This window comes from Silurus meridionalis, chromosome 6, assembly GCF_014805685.1.
Source record: "Silurus meridionalis isolate SWU-2019-XX chromosome 6, ASM1480568v1, whole genome shotgun sequence".
NCBI lineage: Eukaryota > Metazoa > Chordata > Actinopteri > Siluriformes > Siluridae > Silurus > Silurus meridionalis.
Genome location: NC_060889.1, coordinates 7118149 through 7136561, shown reverse-complemented (window position 1 = coordinate 7136561; position 18413 = coordinate 7118149). Strand labels below are relative to the sequence as shown.

Here is an 18413-nt window from a genome sequence, read left to right as displayed (position 1 = left end):
ACAATAGTTTTATAGAAATATACTTGTTCTCATATGCTATTGTTTTATAATAACAGAAAGTACCTGTGTGGCTGCCACACTGTATAATCTAAGCCTAATAAGCAGGCTTTAAATATTATTATTTTGTTAAATTTTTGCAAATCACTGTGGTATAAGCAGAATAACGCATCCCAGATTATGCTGTAATGTATATACACCAGGGTCATGTGACAGCACAACATTCTCTATGGTCTGTCTTGTGTTATTCCACATGACATTGCATGTGTTAATATGGCATGTAGTGTTTGTAAAATGCACAATAAAAAAATCAAGAAAGTGGCAGCTATCGTCAATGTTTCCACACAGGATTTTGTGAAACTGGGGTAGGTGGCCCCTGGATTCATACTTTCACAAAAGAAAACTTAGTATGAGAAGAGTGCTAGATTTTCATGCAGACTTAAGCATATTTTGCTGGTTAACATCAGCACATTCCTACTTTGGAGTTATGGTCAGAATTAGCTGACATGGAAGGAGTAGTCCTACAGGGAATTTGACATTGAAAACCCACTAATTTACATTTTCAAACAGGCACGTTCCATATTACATTTTTCTGATAAAGTTACGTTTCAGTAAACTAAACGTTTATTAGTTTATTGCTGCTTTTTTTTATTTAAATGTCTTTTTTTTAAATTCTGCCACTTGTAAGTCTTTACATATGAAAAATTCTATCAGTAAAAAAAGAAAACCCTAACCCTAACCCTGAACATCAATATGAATCTAGAAATGAAATTGAATAGTACATCATTACCAGAATGTCATTGTGCAAACTCGTTGTTAAAAGGGAATAAGAGCTGATGTATTGTATTTAATGTTTTAACCACTTTTTTACGATCTGCACTGATGATCGCAAATTGCAAATATACCAAAAATATATGTCTGTATATATCTCATACCTTGCTTTCACAATGAAGTTAACTTCCAAAAGGAGAATTCTTCATAAGTCAATATTTGACTTTTGAGACTCTCCAACATTTCCATAAGTCTTAAAGTGCACCCGGTCAATATTTGATAAAATTGTTGTGATATAGTGGAGTTGCAACAACCTGGCTACATTATAACAAAGCTTACCCAATAGTAGTCTGCTATTGTGCTTGTTTTCCATCTTTTCATGTGTAAATGCAGCAAATGTACAATTTCACCAGAGCTTTAAACATCTACAGGCTGTATATACAGACCAGTTGTATCCTGCGCTTCTCATGTCGAAGGTCAGAGACTGTCGAGAGGCAAAAGACGACTGTTAAGTGATTTAATTAGTTTGTATAAAAGGAACTGCTATTTATGGTACTTCAAACAAGAACGGCTGTCTGCGCCTTCACTAAGCAGTGCTGAAAAGCCTCTGGTGTAGCAAATGTATGGCCTGCTTTCATCGACTTGCTTTGTTTGCCTCCTGCTGGTATGAGCAAGCCATTGACCTGTTTGCTTTGCTTTAAGTGTATATAAAATATTAAAGAATTTCTATCGTGATTCTACAGCGTTCAAGTTCATCCTGTAAATCTGTTACTCCACAGCTTGGAGTCTCTCTGCCCTTCTGCATCAATGATTACTTCTCCTGCATGTACGTTAGGCTTAACAACAGAGTCTTATTATATGTGTGCAATAGCAGACTTTTTAAACCATAACGTACAGCTATTGCACCAGCTCCTGTAATATTGTTCACGTGTGGAATATGAAGATGGTTTTAATCGTATCACGCCCCTGCAGTTGTATAAAGGTGTATAGCCCAAAGAACAGCACTGCTATAAATGTCAGAAAGATCACACTTTAGCACCTTACATTGCTTATTATTCACTCTAGGTTATGTTCAGAGCTAAAATACAGGGTGAAATTCTTATGCTGTTAAATTGTGTGCGCTGTCAGTGGGCGTGTTGTGGGTGATTTTTCAAAGGATAATTGTGTGATAATTGTGTGAACTGTTTAAAGAGTAGTTCATACTGTAGATGCGAACAAAAGCCTTGTCTTACACTCTTTGACTGTTGTTCAAATGGAAGGGCCATATATGTTTTATACTGTGGAATATGCTTGGTTTGTAGTGCTTTGAAAGTGGTAATTTGCAGGTTATAATAATGTCATTTTGCACTTCAATATGTGTAAAAAAAATAATAAACACAGGCTCATCCATCTTAATGTGTCTTTGCTCGCTCTGACAGAGCCTTAAAAAAGCTAACTGCTCTTTTACAGTTACAGGCATGAGTGACTGCTGAATCTGTGCTGCTGTAGTGACACTTCTGATGGTCAGGCAGCATCTTCGATTGAAAGTGAAGTACAGTAACAGCTGGCAGTAGAGAGTAGCTTAGCAACAAACGAGCAAACTAACAATTAGTGGTAGCTCATGTTGATGGTGACATTCTCAAAACATCATGTTGATGGTGACCTTCTCAAACACTTAGCGTGTGCAGTGTTATAGATTATACCAAGTTCTGAGTCAGTATATTATCTGAGCTAAAGTTAATGCTGCTCAAAATCTTATTGAAAAGTAAAACTAAAAAGTGACTCCAAATTCATTTTTAAATTGAAAATAAACATAAAAAATGTATAACCAAATTTTTTTTGTTAATGTCTAAGATTTTCAATATTATGCTAGTTTTATCAACTGCAGTTGAATAGAAGATATTTGTTTATTAGTGTTTGTTTAACTTTTTGGAAGGCTGAAATGCTATAAACATAAAACTACAAATGGACAGTGTGCAAATAAAAAGTCTGCGTCACTTCTAATCTATGCAAATGCTGCACTAATATTACTATATGACTTTTAATGCTGTGAAGGTTGGTGTGAGTCTCGCTGATGCAAATTTATTCAGTAATCGAAAAGATGTGGCGGAATGTAAATGGTGGAAAGTCTCATTTGCACCACATTTTCAGCCGGTCTCTGTACAGCAGAGGTGTTAATTTAACACTCATGAGTTCTCTCTTGAACATTGTTGACTGCCACACGATGATTGAAGGGGGACACTCAGTTCTGGCCCCAGTTTCTTTTCGTAGATTCCTGACTGGCTATTACATTGCATGGTGAAAAAGAAAATGAGACTGGCCGTGGATAATAATGCTAGCAGAACACTTTTTCTGGACGGCCTGATTGGAGGTTCTGACTTATAGCTGGGTCTTTCTTCATGGAGCACTTTAGCTGATAAACCTGCAAGCAATAAAATGAGCGTAGCTGAAGAATGAAATGCACACTTTCATGCACAAAATCACTGTTCTTCTAGTGTGTCGTATAGTACAGTAACAAGATCCTATACATGCTACCATTAATGCTACATAATGAAAATGATGTGAAAATGAGAGAATACCGTATTTTCCGGACTATAAGCCGCTACTTTTTTCCCATGCTTTGAACCCTGCAGCTTAAACAAGGAAGCGGCTAATTTATGGATTTTTCCTGTTTTTTTTCTGGTTTCACAAGCTTCATGCCAAAAAACTGAGCCCTGTAACATTAGACCAATTAAATTGCTGAACGGGTTAAGGACTATCAACAGGAAAGGCGAATAATTTGTCACGCTGAAAACAACCGGGCATGAAAAAAATGCACTTCACCTGTGTTCTGAGCTGCATGGCATCGGGAGAAAAGCTTCACCGATGGTGATTTTTAAACGCACGACGATGCTAAAAGAAAAACTCACAAGAGAAATTGTTGTAAAAGGAAGGAGGAAGACAGTGAACAATGACTTTCTTGGTAGGCTACTGTTTAGATACAAGCCGTGTTACAGGCACCGTGTTACAGGTCTTTCGTTAAAGCCTGTGTAAATTTCATTCAATTGCTTATAGACAGGTGCGGCTTATTTATGTTCAAAATGAAAATCTTTGAAATATTCAGTGGGTGCGGCTTATATTTGGGTGCGTCTAATAGTCCGGAAAAATACGGTATTCTGTTCCCCCCGTTCATCCAGATTATGTATTTTACATGAGGAAACGGACAAGAGGTCACATGACCATAAAGACACATTTTCTTTCTCTTCTGAGCTAATTATCCAAGATACAATAATAAACACAACACCAAAAAAAACCTTATTAAATTAGCATTTGCAAGCTATTGCAGTTAATGTTCCTGGTGTTGGATGGGATGGTAAAGCAGGTCTGACTTTGACTGATTGCTCGCTTGTGCATTGTTATTCAGGGGGAAAATTGGCACCATCAGTGAAATATACCTTGAAACAAGCCAGTGAAAATAAACTTTGATCTTCAGGGGATTTAAATCCTGTTTGTGCAGAATGTCTGTGCCTGCAGTCTTCAGATTACAGAAAGTTTAATAGATGCCAAATCATGTTTATATATATATATATATATATATATATATATATATATATATATATATATATATATATCATTTAATACTGTTTACATGTATCATTCGATTTCTTGAAACGTTTAGCTTCACAATTTTCGTAGCATTTGCAGAAATAAAGATATGTCTAAAATCAAAAGTAATAATACAATTGCAGCTTTGCCATATCTATGATAAAAAAGTAATACATTTTTGATAGCATTGTGATTCAGATTTGCCCATTTCACTTGCTAGATGATGTTTTATTCACCAAGCTTAAATTAGTCACGATCAGTTTCAAAATTGTCCATAAATAAAGTCAGGTGATTGGCCAGGCCATGCAAGCACCTTCACCTTCTTTTTAAGAACCCATCTTGCATTATTTTGTTTGCCAGTTGTTTCATTTAAAAATACATTTTTGTGGCACATAACGTTGTTGAACCTAGACCTAAAAAAGCAACCCCAGATCATAACACTGACTCTACAGGCTTGTACAGCAGGCACTAAGAATGATGGGCTCATGTGCTCTAAAACAAGGTAAATCTGTACTCATCAGACAACATGACTCTTTTCCGTTTTTTTTTTTTTTTTTTTATTTTAACTTGGTCTAGTCCCAGCCTCTTTGCATTGTGCATGTGGCGTTGTTTTTACTTCCACTGTTAAACATAGCTCCAGGTTCTACTGTTGTTGTTGTTGTTGTTGTTGTTGTTTTTTAATAATGTAATTTTTAAAAAATTTAGCCGATATCCGATTGCATTAAATCAATAATTCTTTTCCACCACATTTCTTACACCAATGTCCTTTCAGGTTTTAATAATGCATTGGATAGTTCTTAACCCAAGTAACATATTTGACAAAAGAGAAGCTTCTCACTGCTTCTGTTAGGGTTGAATAACTTGTTGCCATCTGAAACGTTTTAATCACTGCAGTAATTATCCAGTGAAATGCTCCTACTTAGTTAAATCCAGGTTTTGACTTTTTTGGCCAGAAAATACATACAGTATAGCTGCAACATCGGTCAGAAAAATGTTCAATGTTTGACAGATGGATGCAAGTAGAACGCAAAACAGTACAAAAAAGTGTCCAAAAAGAATCCAAATATAGCAGATTGAGAATTGTACATCTTACTTAATTTCTGTGGTTGCAAAGTTGAACATTTTCTATAATGCCACATACAAAACTTCTTTTCTTTAACCCTTTTAAGAAAAAAGCTTTTTTTCCTATGATGTAACCCACAAAATGTTGATGCTGAAATTCAGTTGAATTTCTGTCTTGTGGTCAGATAATGATGAAACAGAATACACGGAATCCTTACTTGCCTGTCAACGTATAAAATATAGTGATGGATGATGGCTTTGGGGCATTGCAGCAGCTTGTGGTCCAGTTGCTCATGATGGCATCTGAAATTTTACCAGGATGGTTTGACCCAAACCAAGTTTGCCAATGGCAATAACTTCAAGCATTCACAGAATCACAAAATCGTTGTTTTGCTTTCATCGGTCTGAGCATTTGGACACTATCAGTGAATAGTTGGTGAATCCTGATGACTGTACACTATTTCAAGTTAAAGCAGGAGTTATCAAGTTGACATTATTTTGTACTGACTCTCGATGGCCTCATTATCATGTTCGATCTGTAGTGTGACTATGAGTTTTAAACTGCTAAGCTGGGAATAGTTTGTCAGATAACTGTGAAATAGTCAGCTATACATTTGTTTATCTTCTAACTTTCAGCAGAATCCCTTTGCAGGTAGTATTCATGACTAGCATCAATGAAAACAACAGTGAAAAAGACCTGTTTATGTTTGTGAGATGGCCACCAAGACATTGGCTTCCACTACTGCTTTGTTGGTGGTTGAAACACCCCGACAGAGAGATTTGGCACTCTCAAGCTGTTCTGTGGATAGTGTTCAGCTCATGCACCCAGGACTTTGCTTGCTTCCTAAGATATTCATTTTACTACAGGGACAGCTGAACAGTCACAGTATACTATAAAACCATATATAGCAATCAACACTTCATATAAAAAAATCTCATAGCAGGCATCTCTTTAAAATGAATTCTGCCTTTTTTTTTAAGGGTCAGACCACCTACATACTCCTGATGTAGGACCTTACTCTTGTTCCTTGATCTTTTATTTACAGGTTGCAGACTTCCAATCTTTAAAACAGCCATCTGCTTGCTCTGGCAGTTTTTTTGCCCTTGGTCATATCATCTAATACAGCCACCCAATGCCTAAGTCAGTTGACCTTGACGATCTAACTTAAGATAAGCCTGAAGAGCCTTCTATATTGTGTGGTATGTGAGCTGTAAAATTATTTAGACTGGATGGCAGACACCCAATCCTAAGACCAATAGCAGTTCTGCACTCCCTACAGTATAAAGCACACACTGACCCACTTTAATTCAATTATTATTTTTTATTTATTTGTGAAGCACTTTTAACAATGGATATTGTCCCAAAGCCGCTTTACACAGATAAAGAGATTTTGAAGTTGGAATGTAGAAGTTTGCCCTTAATAAGAAAGCCAGGTACAACAGTGGCAAGGAAAAACTCCATGAGACGATATGAGGAAGAATCTGAGTCTTTCAACTGGGTGGCACCGAATATCCAATCATTACAGTTCTATAATTATTGAGATGTACTTTTCAGTTATGGGTGTTTAAAGGCAGAACTGTCCATGCGAACTGCAGTCCTCAGCCATTGTAGTGGACTGGTAATATTAATTACCAATTAATAATTAATTAAGTTCACCCTCATAGTTCTTGAGTTGCTTAGTAACGTCATTGATCTTTAGGCTATTAATGTCAGACCATCCTTAAGCTGCACAGAGTGGACTCCAGTTGAGGAGAACTCCATCCAGAGGTAGAACACTGGGATGAATCAGGCAGATCCGAAGTGGAACACTGGCCACTGGTACCTTAGGAGCATGTTTAATTTGACAGAGAGCGAGAGAGAGAGAGAGAAAGAGATTAGAGGATGACAGGGAGAAAGAAATAAGGATTGTTAAGTATTCTTATTGTTACCTAAACTTTAAAGACACTGTACAGTGTGATCAGGGTGTGATTAGGGTCTCCGGCTTGTGTTGTTGGCCTTAATCATGTACAGCTAATAAACAGTTAATTAGGCTTAATTTAGTCAAATTTGTTTTGATTACTTTAGTTAATTCAATTATTTTTTTATTTGTATAGTGCATTTAACAATGGACATTGTCTCAAAGCAGCCTTACACAGATAATGTGGTAATAAAGTATGAATACGTTTGTTCCTTATAATTGTCAGTTTGTCTGTAATAAGTTATCCGGTGGAGACTGTGGCAAGGAAAAACTCCATGAAATGGCATAAGAAAGAATCCTTGACAGGAACCTGACTCAAGAGGCAACCTCATCCTCATATGTCACAGAATACCCATTTATTACAGTCAAACTTTGATGTGCAGTGATGGTGATCAAATGCAATTTGTCGTCCTGAGCCATTGTAGACTGTTGACATTAATGTTGACATTAAGTGGTGACACACATCCTCAAAGCTCCTGTGTTGCAGGGTGCTGGTATGATGCAGAAAAATCTGTTGAGAGGAAAGGGAAAGGGATACTGGTCAATGGTACCTCAAGAGCATGTTTAACTTGACTGAAAGCGAGAGAGAAAGCAAGAGAGAGAGAGAGAGAGAGAGAGAGAGAGAGAAAGAGGGGTGATGGATAGAAAGAAAGATATGGATTATTAGGTATCCTTATTTTTGTATAAAAGTTAAATCCACTGTGCAATTGTGGACTCCGGCAAGACTCTCTATGGCAGCATACAGTAACTAAAAGGGAGGGCCAGAAGGTAACACAGACACGAGGGCTCTCTGGGATAAGAGACAGCCCACCACATCACCGTCAACAAACCTAAGTGAACTTGTGAATGTGAGGGGACGACAGCATACAATTATCCCAGTTCACCAAACACTCTATATCCATGATCCCTCCGGATCTGATCTTTTACCTAAGAACAACCTTCTGACAAAAGACTTGACTAAATGAATGTTTTCAGCCTCAACTTGAACACTGAGACTGTGTCTGAGTCCCGAACACTAATTGAAAGGCTGTTCCACAACTGTGAGAGAGATCTGCCCCCTGCTGTAGTCTTTGTTATTTGATGTACCAACAAATAGCCTGCACCTTTTGATCTAAGTAGGTGCGGGAATCATAATGGTTCAGAAGTTTGCTCAGATACTGCAGCGCAAGACCATTCAGTGCTTTATATACTCATTGGAAGTTTGTGTTTGAGTTTAAATCCCAACAATGCCAAAGTGTGCCCTTGATCAAGACCCATAACTGTCATCTGTTGAACAAATAAAAAATGCAAGTTACTCTGGATAAGGACATCTGCCAAATGCCCTCATTTTTAATTATGAAAATTGTGTATGTTCTTGCGAATACATTTATGTTGAAATCAGTTACTTTACCAAATGGGAGGTGTGCAGTGCTTTTGCTCTTAGCAGGCATGAGCCAAATAACAGTTTTAAAGATCAGTCTGTTTAGCCTAGCATGGCATTCCTTCAAATCATAAAATAGTAAATAAAAGCAAGCGAATACATTAGCACGCTGTGGCATACAAAACGGCATGAAAATATTTATGGATTAATCCAAAAGTTGGTCACATCTTCATTTTCTTTCTAAATGTCTCACTGTTAGATGTTTACAATGACATTTAGCATAAGACACAGAAAGAGGCCAAGTCACCAACAGTAATTAAAATACCGCCTACATTTTTTTCCCCACATGGTTTTGTCATTTTTCAGCAAAAGAAGTAATTCTTAAGAATATCCTTCTACTTTTGCAAATAATCAGAGAACAGTGTGAATGCAGTATAAATAGACAAGAGCCAATGAGAGGAAAAACACTAATTGTTTCAGCAGTAATTATTTTTTAGAACATTTTCCCCATATGTTCCATCATTAATAAATGTGTCGGAGCAAAACAGGCCTGTGGGAGTGTGGGGAAGGGAAGTGCAAGCACACGAGTGTTGTCATTTGCATTGGATGAGCAGAAAGAAAACTTGAGTCATTTTGAATAGTGGTCTTGTCAAAATTTTTTTTTTAAACCCAAGTTTTGCCAAAAAGAAGTTTCAGAGAGATGTCTTCATTTTCTGAATCACAAGATGATTATTATAGTAATTAATGCCACTTCCTTCAACTTGTGCTTCAAAGCCTGTCTAAGTGCATGACAACTCTATCATATGTGTTATTTTAAGGTATAAAATGGTTTTAGAATCCATTGTACTCTTCAAAACTCCAGGTCCCAGGTTTTGGTTCCAGGTTTTCACATGTTGTGTGCTTTTCTAACAACCTAGTGTTTTCAGTATCCAACAGCATATAGCTAATTCACAGACGCCTATGCCCTCTCTTACTGCAGAACCCACTTCTACATGGAAAACTATGTCGTGTGTCTCCTAATGCTCTCTAATTATATGTCTGTACCTTTAGCATGTAATACTTACAAGCCTTTTTTCCCTTACAGTCAGACCAAACGGCAGCTGCAGTCTCGCCCACGTTTTAAAGCGCTTTGGAGGATACACATGATTTCAGTCTTAGAGATCTTGCATTTTGTAGAATTTAGATTCTTCACACCTGGGTACAATAATTATCAGGGAAGGTTGAGGAAATGTAAAACTCTTATAGAGCTTTTATTACAAGACTAATGTAGGAAGCCTCATGTAGCTTACCAAGCCCTGGGAATAGTGAATTTACATATACATTTACACTTATGGCTTTTGCAGACACTTTATATCAAGAATGACTTACAATTGTTAGATCTAAAGTGTAACAGGTATAAACTCTGGTTTTTATAACTTATTTATCTATTTGACAATGTCCATTGTTAAATTCACTATACAAATAAAACTGAATTAATTTAAATTGATATATATTTATATTATATTGTTTATATTAATCATGTTTAAGGTTAAACAAAAAACTTAGTGGAAACTTCATTGTATATTTATACCACATAATCATTGCTTATAGAGAAAACATCAGCAACATGTAGATGTTATTACAGTTAATAAATGAGTGATTTATACAGAGTATAGGATGTATTTAAAATATGTGCTTTATACATGTCACTTACAGAATAGTGAAATTATTTCTTTGCATATCACAGTGATGTAGAAAGCTGGGGGAAGCCATGATGCAGCAGCCCCTGGAGGATTAAGGGCATTGCTCATGGGCCCAAAAAAAGGCATCTTGGTGATACTGGGGCTTGAACCCCTGACATTTTGCTCAGTAAACCAGAGCCTTAACCACTGAGCTACAAAATCTTTCTTTAGTTACCTGAACTTTCTTTAGTTATTTGAAAAGATATAATAGTCAGATGTTTCAGCATGGCTCTCTCTGTAATCTGCTACAATTCTTTTAATATATATTTTTATATAACTCTGTAGACTGCAGTTGCAGTCTACTTTTTATCTTACATGGACATTTTTTTATTATAAAGACCACGGTTCGAGATTTCTGCATATGAATCTGCAACCTGTGTATTCTGCAGAAATAATTACTAAGAGCAGCGGTATGTTTGTGCATTTCCAGAGATTTCCGGGAGTTCAGAGGACATAGCCTTGGTGCGCTGGAGGCAACAGTGGCTGGAGAATGGGACGCTGCTTTTCCACATCCACCATCAGGACGGCAATCAGAATGCTCCAGGCGTGGACACTACAGAAGACCCAGCAAGTGACACTGCAGCAGAGGAGGAGCTGCGCATTCTGCACATCTCTGTAATGGTAGGGAGAGACATAAGAGAAAAATTGTGCCATTTTGATTTAGCTAATCGGATTTAGCTGTGCACCCTATGAGGGAGAGCTGTAATAATGATACTAATAATCCACAATAACAATAACAAACAAGCAGTGTGGCAGTGCCGAAGGTAGAGTTGCCACAACAAAACTCCAGGGTTCCCAGTTCTATCCTGAGCTCAGGTTACTGCTTTTTTTTAGTTTCTGAACATGCTCAAGCAGTGTTTGCGTGGCTTTCCTCCTACCTTCCAAAAAGCTGCTGGCAGGTAAATTGGCAACACTGAATTTCCTGCATGAATGATTGATGAATAATGAATAAGTACCAGCAATGGCATGAAATGAAGCAGGTTACTGTAGAAGTGAACCCTACTGTAGCAGAAAAGTAGAGGGATAATATATAGCAGCTTGCAATAAACATGGAATGCATTTATAACAAAGAACAAAATATGATTAATTAGTAGTGAACAACAAGAAGCAAGTGGTGCTGATTTAGTTGAGAATTCGAAGAGGACCTGAGTAGTCATTTATAGTAGTATATTCAGAGTTTCACATTATAACCTATATTTCTTGTCATTTTTAATGTTTTCAATTTATATTTAGACCCATTTATAACAATTATTGTAAATAACCACATGTACACATAACCACGAGTATATAAATGTTTTTCTCAGATCAGTTATTTTCTCACAGCTTATAAACAGCTTATGACAAAGAAAGAACTCTTGTGTATTTAATTTTCACCCACCTCTCATACACGGTTTAGTAAACATAACTTCTCGATTTACACTCTCCTTTCCCCCTGCTCAGCAAGGGCTGCAGTTTCCCCACCGAGTGCAAGTATGTGTTATTTTGAGTTGGGAGAAAGAAAGATTAGTGACAGGGCGAACAGATGGCCGACTGCATCTTGTGTCTCGGCCGGTGGGCCGGTTTTGTCTTCCAAAATTTGTGGAGCATCTCTTTTTGTCATCAGTTAAGTGCACTCATACTATGGACAACGCCTGTCCTCAATCCCCGGCTATTGCCATACATGACTTGTATATGTTCATTGGTTCATGTAGCTGGTACTGATACTCATACAAATACAGAATTGAGTGATATATTAGAATTAATTAGGTGTGTAATAGAGCATTTTACTTTGCTCTGTTGGCTGCTCCCCTGTGCTGCCATCAATTAACTCATTGTGCTGAGTTTTATGTTTAAGATATTAGGCCATTTTAATAGAAAGTGGGGGTGCTCCTGATTTAAGTATGTGGAACAGTGTGGTCATTAAAAAGTCTAAGGTGCCATATTTTTTTAGCAAACTGAAGACCCTGGCAAGCCAGAAAAGGAAGTGAGCATTTCTCGAAAATGCATAGTACATGTATTTTCTCTGCACACCCACTTCTTCGCTGCTTCAGTCTGGCAAACAATTTTGTGTGCATGCAATTTACGGCACCTTGTACTCATTTTTAACGACTACACTCGCTAATACTGCTCAGATTGCCTGCCCCCATACTCGCGATCAAAATTATTGTTCAAACAATATAAGAGGATTTATCAGATCACTTGATTGTAGGAAGATGCCTTAGCAGCGCATATTGATATTCTCACAGAGAACAGTTTCCAGTCTGTTTTGATTGCTGTCATTAATCATAAAATTTACCCAGAGTTCTAGCATTTTGTTTCATCTGTTCATTGGTTTGAGAACATACATAAGCATATTGTAATGTCACATCAAAACTGAATACAGAACTGAAGATATAGTACACACACACACACACACACACACACACACACACACACACACACACACACACACACACACACTCAACTGTGTGTTACTGAACTGTTACAACCTGTACTCACACTCGAATCTCATTTCAATTCATACACATTCATGTCTTCAGCACCACCCATACTATATTATAATTATATTTTACTGTTTACATGCTGTTTTGCACAACTCTCGATTGCTGCTCTTGCTGTTTTTGTTTTTTTTTACAACATTGTGTTTATGTTTATGTGTTTTGTGTATCTGTCGCACACTGTCTTGTGTCTTTTGTCTGCACTGTTTGCACCAGGTTGCACACGATGCACTTTATGTGGATAAGACAGCTTACTTTAGTCCTTAGCTCTGTGTTCTGTATGTAGCTCCATGTTGTGTGATGTAGCTCTATGTTGTTTTATGTAGCACCAGGGTTTTGGAAAAACATTTTATTTCACTGTATGCTGCGTCAGCTATATGTGGTTAAAATGACAATAAAAGCTTCTTGACTTGACATCATCAGTGATATTTGATGTTAGTATCAGAGCTTTTTTTGTGAGTAAAAATAAATGAGTTTGTATGAAATTAATACTTTATACACTATATGGACAAAAGTATCAGTGACTTTTGCCATATGTTTTTTTTTCCAAATTGTTACTACAAAGCTGAAGGCACACAATTGTGTTTTACATCTCTGGATACAGCCTATAAACATTTTGTGTTCCATCAAACTTGATAACCCAAACCTGTTCCAGCATGGCAATGCCCCTGTGCACAAAGTGTACTCCTTGAAGAAATTATCAGAGAGTATCAGTGGTTTACAAGCTTTGGAGAGGAGGATCTTGAGTGGTCTGCTATAGAGCTCTGATCTCATCCCTACTGAACACCTTTAGGATGAATTGGAACACTGACTGCACCCCAGGCCTCCCCACCTCACCTACATCAGTACCCGACTTTACTAACACACTTGTGGCTAATGAACAGAAATGTCCACAAGCAGACTCCAAAATCTAGTGGAACATCTTCCCAGAAAAGTGGAGGGAATTATAAAAGTAAATTGGGACTAAACGTGAAATTCGAGGCTCAAAACCACATACCAAACTCAGAACCAGGTGTCCGCATATATAGTGTACCATATATTTTCTTGTATGGATTGTTTTCTCTGCTGTGACATGATCAATAAAATGTTTTCTTTTGCACATGAGCATATTATTCAGTTTACTCTCTAATGCTATTAATTGTTATATGCAGGATTGTATTATATGTAGGCTTTTTTGTAACATTAATGCATGGAAATGCAGGACTTTTATAACTCCTAAGTAATCTGGCACTTAGTGCAGAACTTAGGGTGGTCCACTTCAAATAAATAAATGACCTTAGCTTTCCATTTGAACACTTTTTCCAACCTTCTGGTCCCCTCTGGGCCTACAAACTCTTTAACAAGCTCTCACCTACCTTGGTTTGCACCCATTTTTGTACCAGTATTCTCCCAGCGGTGTCTGTACAATGCATGTGGAGGTGTCCCTCATGTACCTCTCCTCCATGTCGAATGGGCATTTTGCAACCTGCAATTTGCTCTCCTCGGCAGGGTGTTACATTCACACAGCGTTCCTGGAGCCCTCATTTTCTCGTTTGCTCATTCCCTGGTGGTTTGTCTCTCGTCGAAGGGCTGGCTCAGCTCTTCTGTGCCCTTGGAGTGAATTGTGAATCCATAAGAAAGAAGAGTGGCCAATTGCTAAAAAATTTTTCTCATTACTTTTTCTTAAATTTGACATGTGGCCATACTGCATGAACAAAAAATAAGGAAATCAAGAGCATACACAGGCTGAGTAAAAACAACAGTTTGGTGAATAATGATCTTTTTTTTCCAATGAATACATTCATTAGTGCAGTAATGTTTCATGTTATCTCTAGAAAAAATGTTGTATTCTTTTGTATTTCTTTAAAGCATTGCATTTTCATTCAGGCTTCTTGATTACATTTCTGTTGCATTCTTGGGAAACAAGGAATTCTCAAGAGGTGTGGTTCGGTAAAGTTATAGTATATAATCAAATGAGTTTTAATCATTCCTTTGGAATAGAAGCGTGTACCAGTGCTATGACATTTTCCATATATTATATGTTTTTATATATATATATATATATATATATATATATATATATATATATATATATATATTTGAGTCTGGTAATTAGCTTTGTTCTGTTTGTTTTATCAGATGAGGCATATTTATTTGCCATTCTGTGATTTTAAGAATCAATCACAAAACCACACAGATACTAAGCAGAAAAATAAATGAATTAAAACTTTGTTTCTTATTTCTTTTATTTGTAGTTTATTTGTTTATTTGTATACCACAATGGACATTGTCCCAAAACAGCTTTAGGAAGTAAATAGATTAGAATACTTTTTTAATTAGTAGAAGTTTATCTTTATAGGTTTATCTCTAATAAAATAAAAGTTGAGAGGAACCAGACTCAAAAAAGGGAACTAATCTTCATATGAGTGACACTGAACGCCCATGCAGTTTTACCATAGTTGAGGTAATCAACTGTGTACTGGTGGCCAGAGGAATGCAAAAGTGAACATAGCAATTGAAGCCCCAAGCCACTGAAGCAGACTGTTTATATTAACTACAGTCCAAACCGCTTCTCATGGTTCTTGAGTTAAGCTTAATAGATCTTTACCCTGTTTGTGTTGAACCATCCTTAGCAGCAGCAAATGGTCTCCAATTGAATAGAATCATGATACATCAGGCAGGTTAAAAAAGAACTTGAACCTCACTTTAACCTCAGGAGAATGGTTAACTTCACACACACATACACACAAACACACACACACACACACACACACACACACACACACACACACACTATATTGCCAAAAAGTTTGACGGACACCTGGTCATAAGTATGGCATGAGCATCAAATTCCACATTTCGTCCCAATTTACTCTTATGATTCCGTGCACTGTTCTTGGAAGATGTTCCACTAGATTTTGGAGTGTGCTTATGGATATTTGTGTTCATCAGCCACAAAGGGTACAGATGTAGGTGAGGAGGCCTGGGGTGCAGTCAGCGTTCCAATTTATCACAAAGGTGTTTAGTTGGGTTGAGATCAGAGCTCTACAGAAGACCACTCAAGATCTTCCTCTCCAAACCATATCTTCATATGCATATGCTTCATAAAGCATATCTTCAAGGAGCTCACTTTGTGCACAGGGACATTGACATGCTGGAACAGGTTTGGATTTCCAATTTCAAGCGAACGCAAAATTTTCCAAAGACATCCAGAGACATCCAATACAATTGTGTGCCTTCAGCTTTGTGGTAACAGAACCACATATGGCAAGAAAGACCAAGTGTCCCAATACTTTTGTACATAGATATATGCTACAATGTTTGTTGAATTATATACAAAGCCATCATTATTATGTGTGTCAAGAAAGTGCACCAGTGCTAATTTGCCTCTAGAAATAGCAACTGAAACAGCAAACACAAACTTGGCTTACACCCAACTAAATTAGCTTTACACCAGTGCATTGCAACCTCACAGCTTCATGGTCAGTGGTTGGATTCTGAGCTCATGTTTCTGTGTGTGCCGAGTTTCCTCCCACCTTGCAAAAAGTAGGTCGTCAGGTATGATGCGCAATTTAGTATTTTCTATCTGAGTGGCCGTGTGTGTGTTTGTGTGTGTGTGTGTGTGTGTGTGTGTGTGTGTGTGTGTGTGTGTGTGTGTGTGTGTGTGGTGGGGTCTTGTGCTCTGTGTGGACTGGCATTTCATCCTGAGACAGAATTCAAGGTGACACTGACCAGGATAAAACATAAAATACGTGTTAGTGTGTTTAGCCTAATGATTAAAAATGAAAGTAAACAAACATTTTTTGCTGCCGAAAAATATAAGTAAATCTCTTAAAATCCCTTTTCTTGACATTAAAACTGAGTTTCAATTGATTAAGCGAACTCATTTTAGCACCTATGAAAGCAATAGTCACAATTGTTAGGTCTGTTTTTTTTCCACCTCATTGAGCATGTATTTATGCAAGTCATCTAATCTCTCGTCTCATTGTGCAGTGTACTCGGTGCTGATGGTTCTTTAAAAGACTTATTTCAAATAATCAAGGCGAAGACTAATCACTGACTTTATCACTGCCCTTCAGTGCATTATGCATGTGCTTTGGCTCAAATTGTGACTGTAGCCTCTTTACTAATATTTATTGCTTTGTGAGAATCTTAATATCTATTGATTTATGACCAAAGATACCATTTTGGATACACGTTGCCAGCCAAGTCACATTTGATCTCTATTTATTGGCACATATGATAAATATAGGATAAAGTCCCAAACTAAAAAGAGTCATTTTATCTTGGCACAAATGCCATCCTTAATTTTCCGGTCCACAATATACATGCACAGGCTACACTGGAATATCATGCTCAGCCGCAGTCTAATGAGGCAAATTGTGCTATGACATTCATGTTTTTAGTAGATCACTCAGCAATCAGTTCTGGCCGTGTCGTCCGAACATTATCATTAATCCATCCTGCTCTGGTCAGCTATGCAGCAGTATAATTAAATGACTACAAATATTATTATATGCTTCCTCATGTTTTGTTTAACAGGCATGCCTTTAAACCAGTTTATGTGGTCCTTATTTCTGTAACTTGGGCAGTAATATTATACTTTCTGCATATATGGTTGTCTGAAATGCAAATCTAGACTTTACAATATGATTGAGGTTTATACTTTTCTGCCATTCTTCTACACCTGCACAATGGCACATCGCAACATGAGCTATTTGACTTCGTGGAGTTAGTGTTATGCTCGGAATCACCTCCCTCTACGTTTCTTCATCCAATTATTTATAATATGTGCCTCTTCTGGGAATAAGAACGGATTGAGTATCAGAGGAAACATACAAGGTGGCATTAAGGTATTTGATACAGAGAGCAGTAGAAGCAATAAAGAAAAAAATCAATGGCTTCTTTATTGGCTAAGAGCTAATAGCTTACTGTTCTTTTGCGTAGACATTCTTCGTGGGTGTAGACATGACAGGTTTCTAATCTCCACCTTCCTAAGGTCCTGTGGCAATATGGAGTCTGACTGAACACTTGACCAGGTATTTTCAGTAGTTATAACATCTCAGATATCACTGACAATTTCAAGTGTTTCATTCCAGTGTCTTGCTAAAGTTTTTTTTTTACTGTTATTTTAATGTGAGGCATACAGGTACATGATTTGGCCACTAGATTGAGTTTTAAATATTCAGTGAGCATTGATCTTCATAAAAACGGCATTTATAAAACAAGACTTGCGCACTAAAGAGATGGATTTTAGCTCTGGTGGCAGTCTTGTAGGAAAAGTGATATATCTTCAGGTCTGTCTTTTCCCTAGAGCACTCGAAAGCAAGATTGTGACCAATGTCTGAGTGTTGGAAATGGGGGCAAGCAATGTTAAAAGCAGGGAAAGATGAATTAGGTAGCTGCAAGGGTGACATCTTTAAAATTGTTGTTGTAGGAATAACCTTCAAGCCTTGGGGTATCATGCCCGAAAGGCAGGCATTCTTAATGTACCTTAAAGAAGATGAAACGTGTATGCATTATG

At 37.2% G+C, this 18413-nt stretch overlaps 1 protein-coding gene across 6 annotated transcripts in view; it reads left to right on the top strand.

The window, feature by feature from the left end:
• astn1 (astrotactin 1) overlaps window positions 1-18413 on the top strand; it is a 258717-nt gene that overhangs the window by 39179 nt on the left and 201125 nt on the right. For all 6 annotated transcript variants that reach the window (XM_046851383.1, XM_046851382.1, XM_046851386.1 and 3 more), the window contains exon 2: window positions 10864-11054. In XM_046851383.1, the coding sequence (XP_046707339.1) occupies window positions 10864-11054 (191 nt within the window). The remainder of the gene's footprint in view (window positions 1-10863; window positions 11055-18413) is intronic.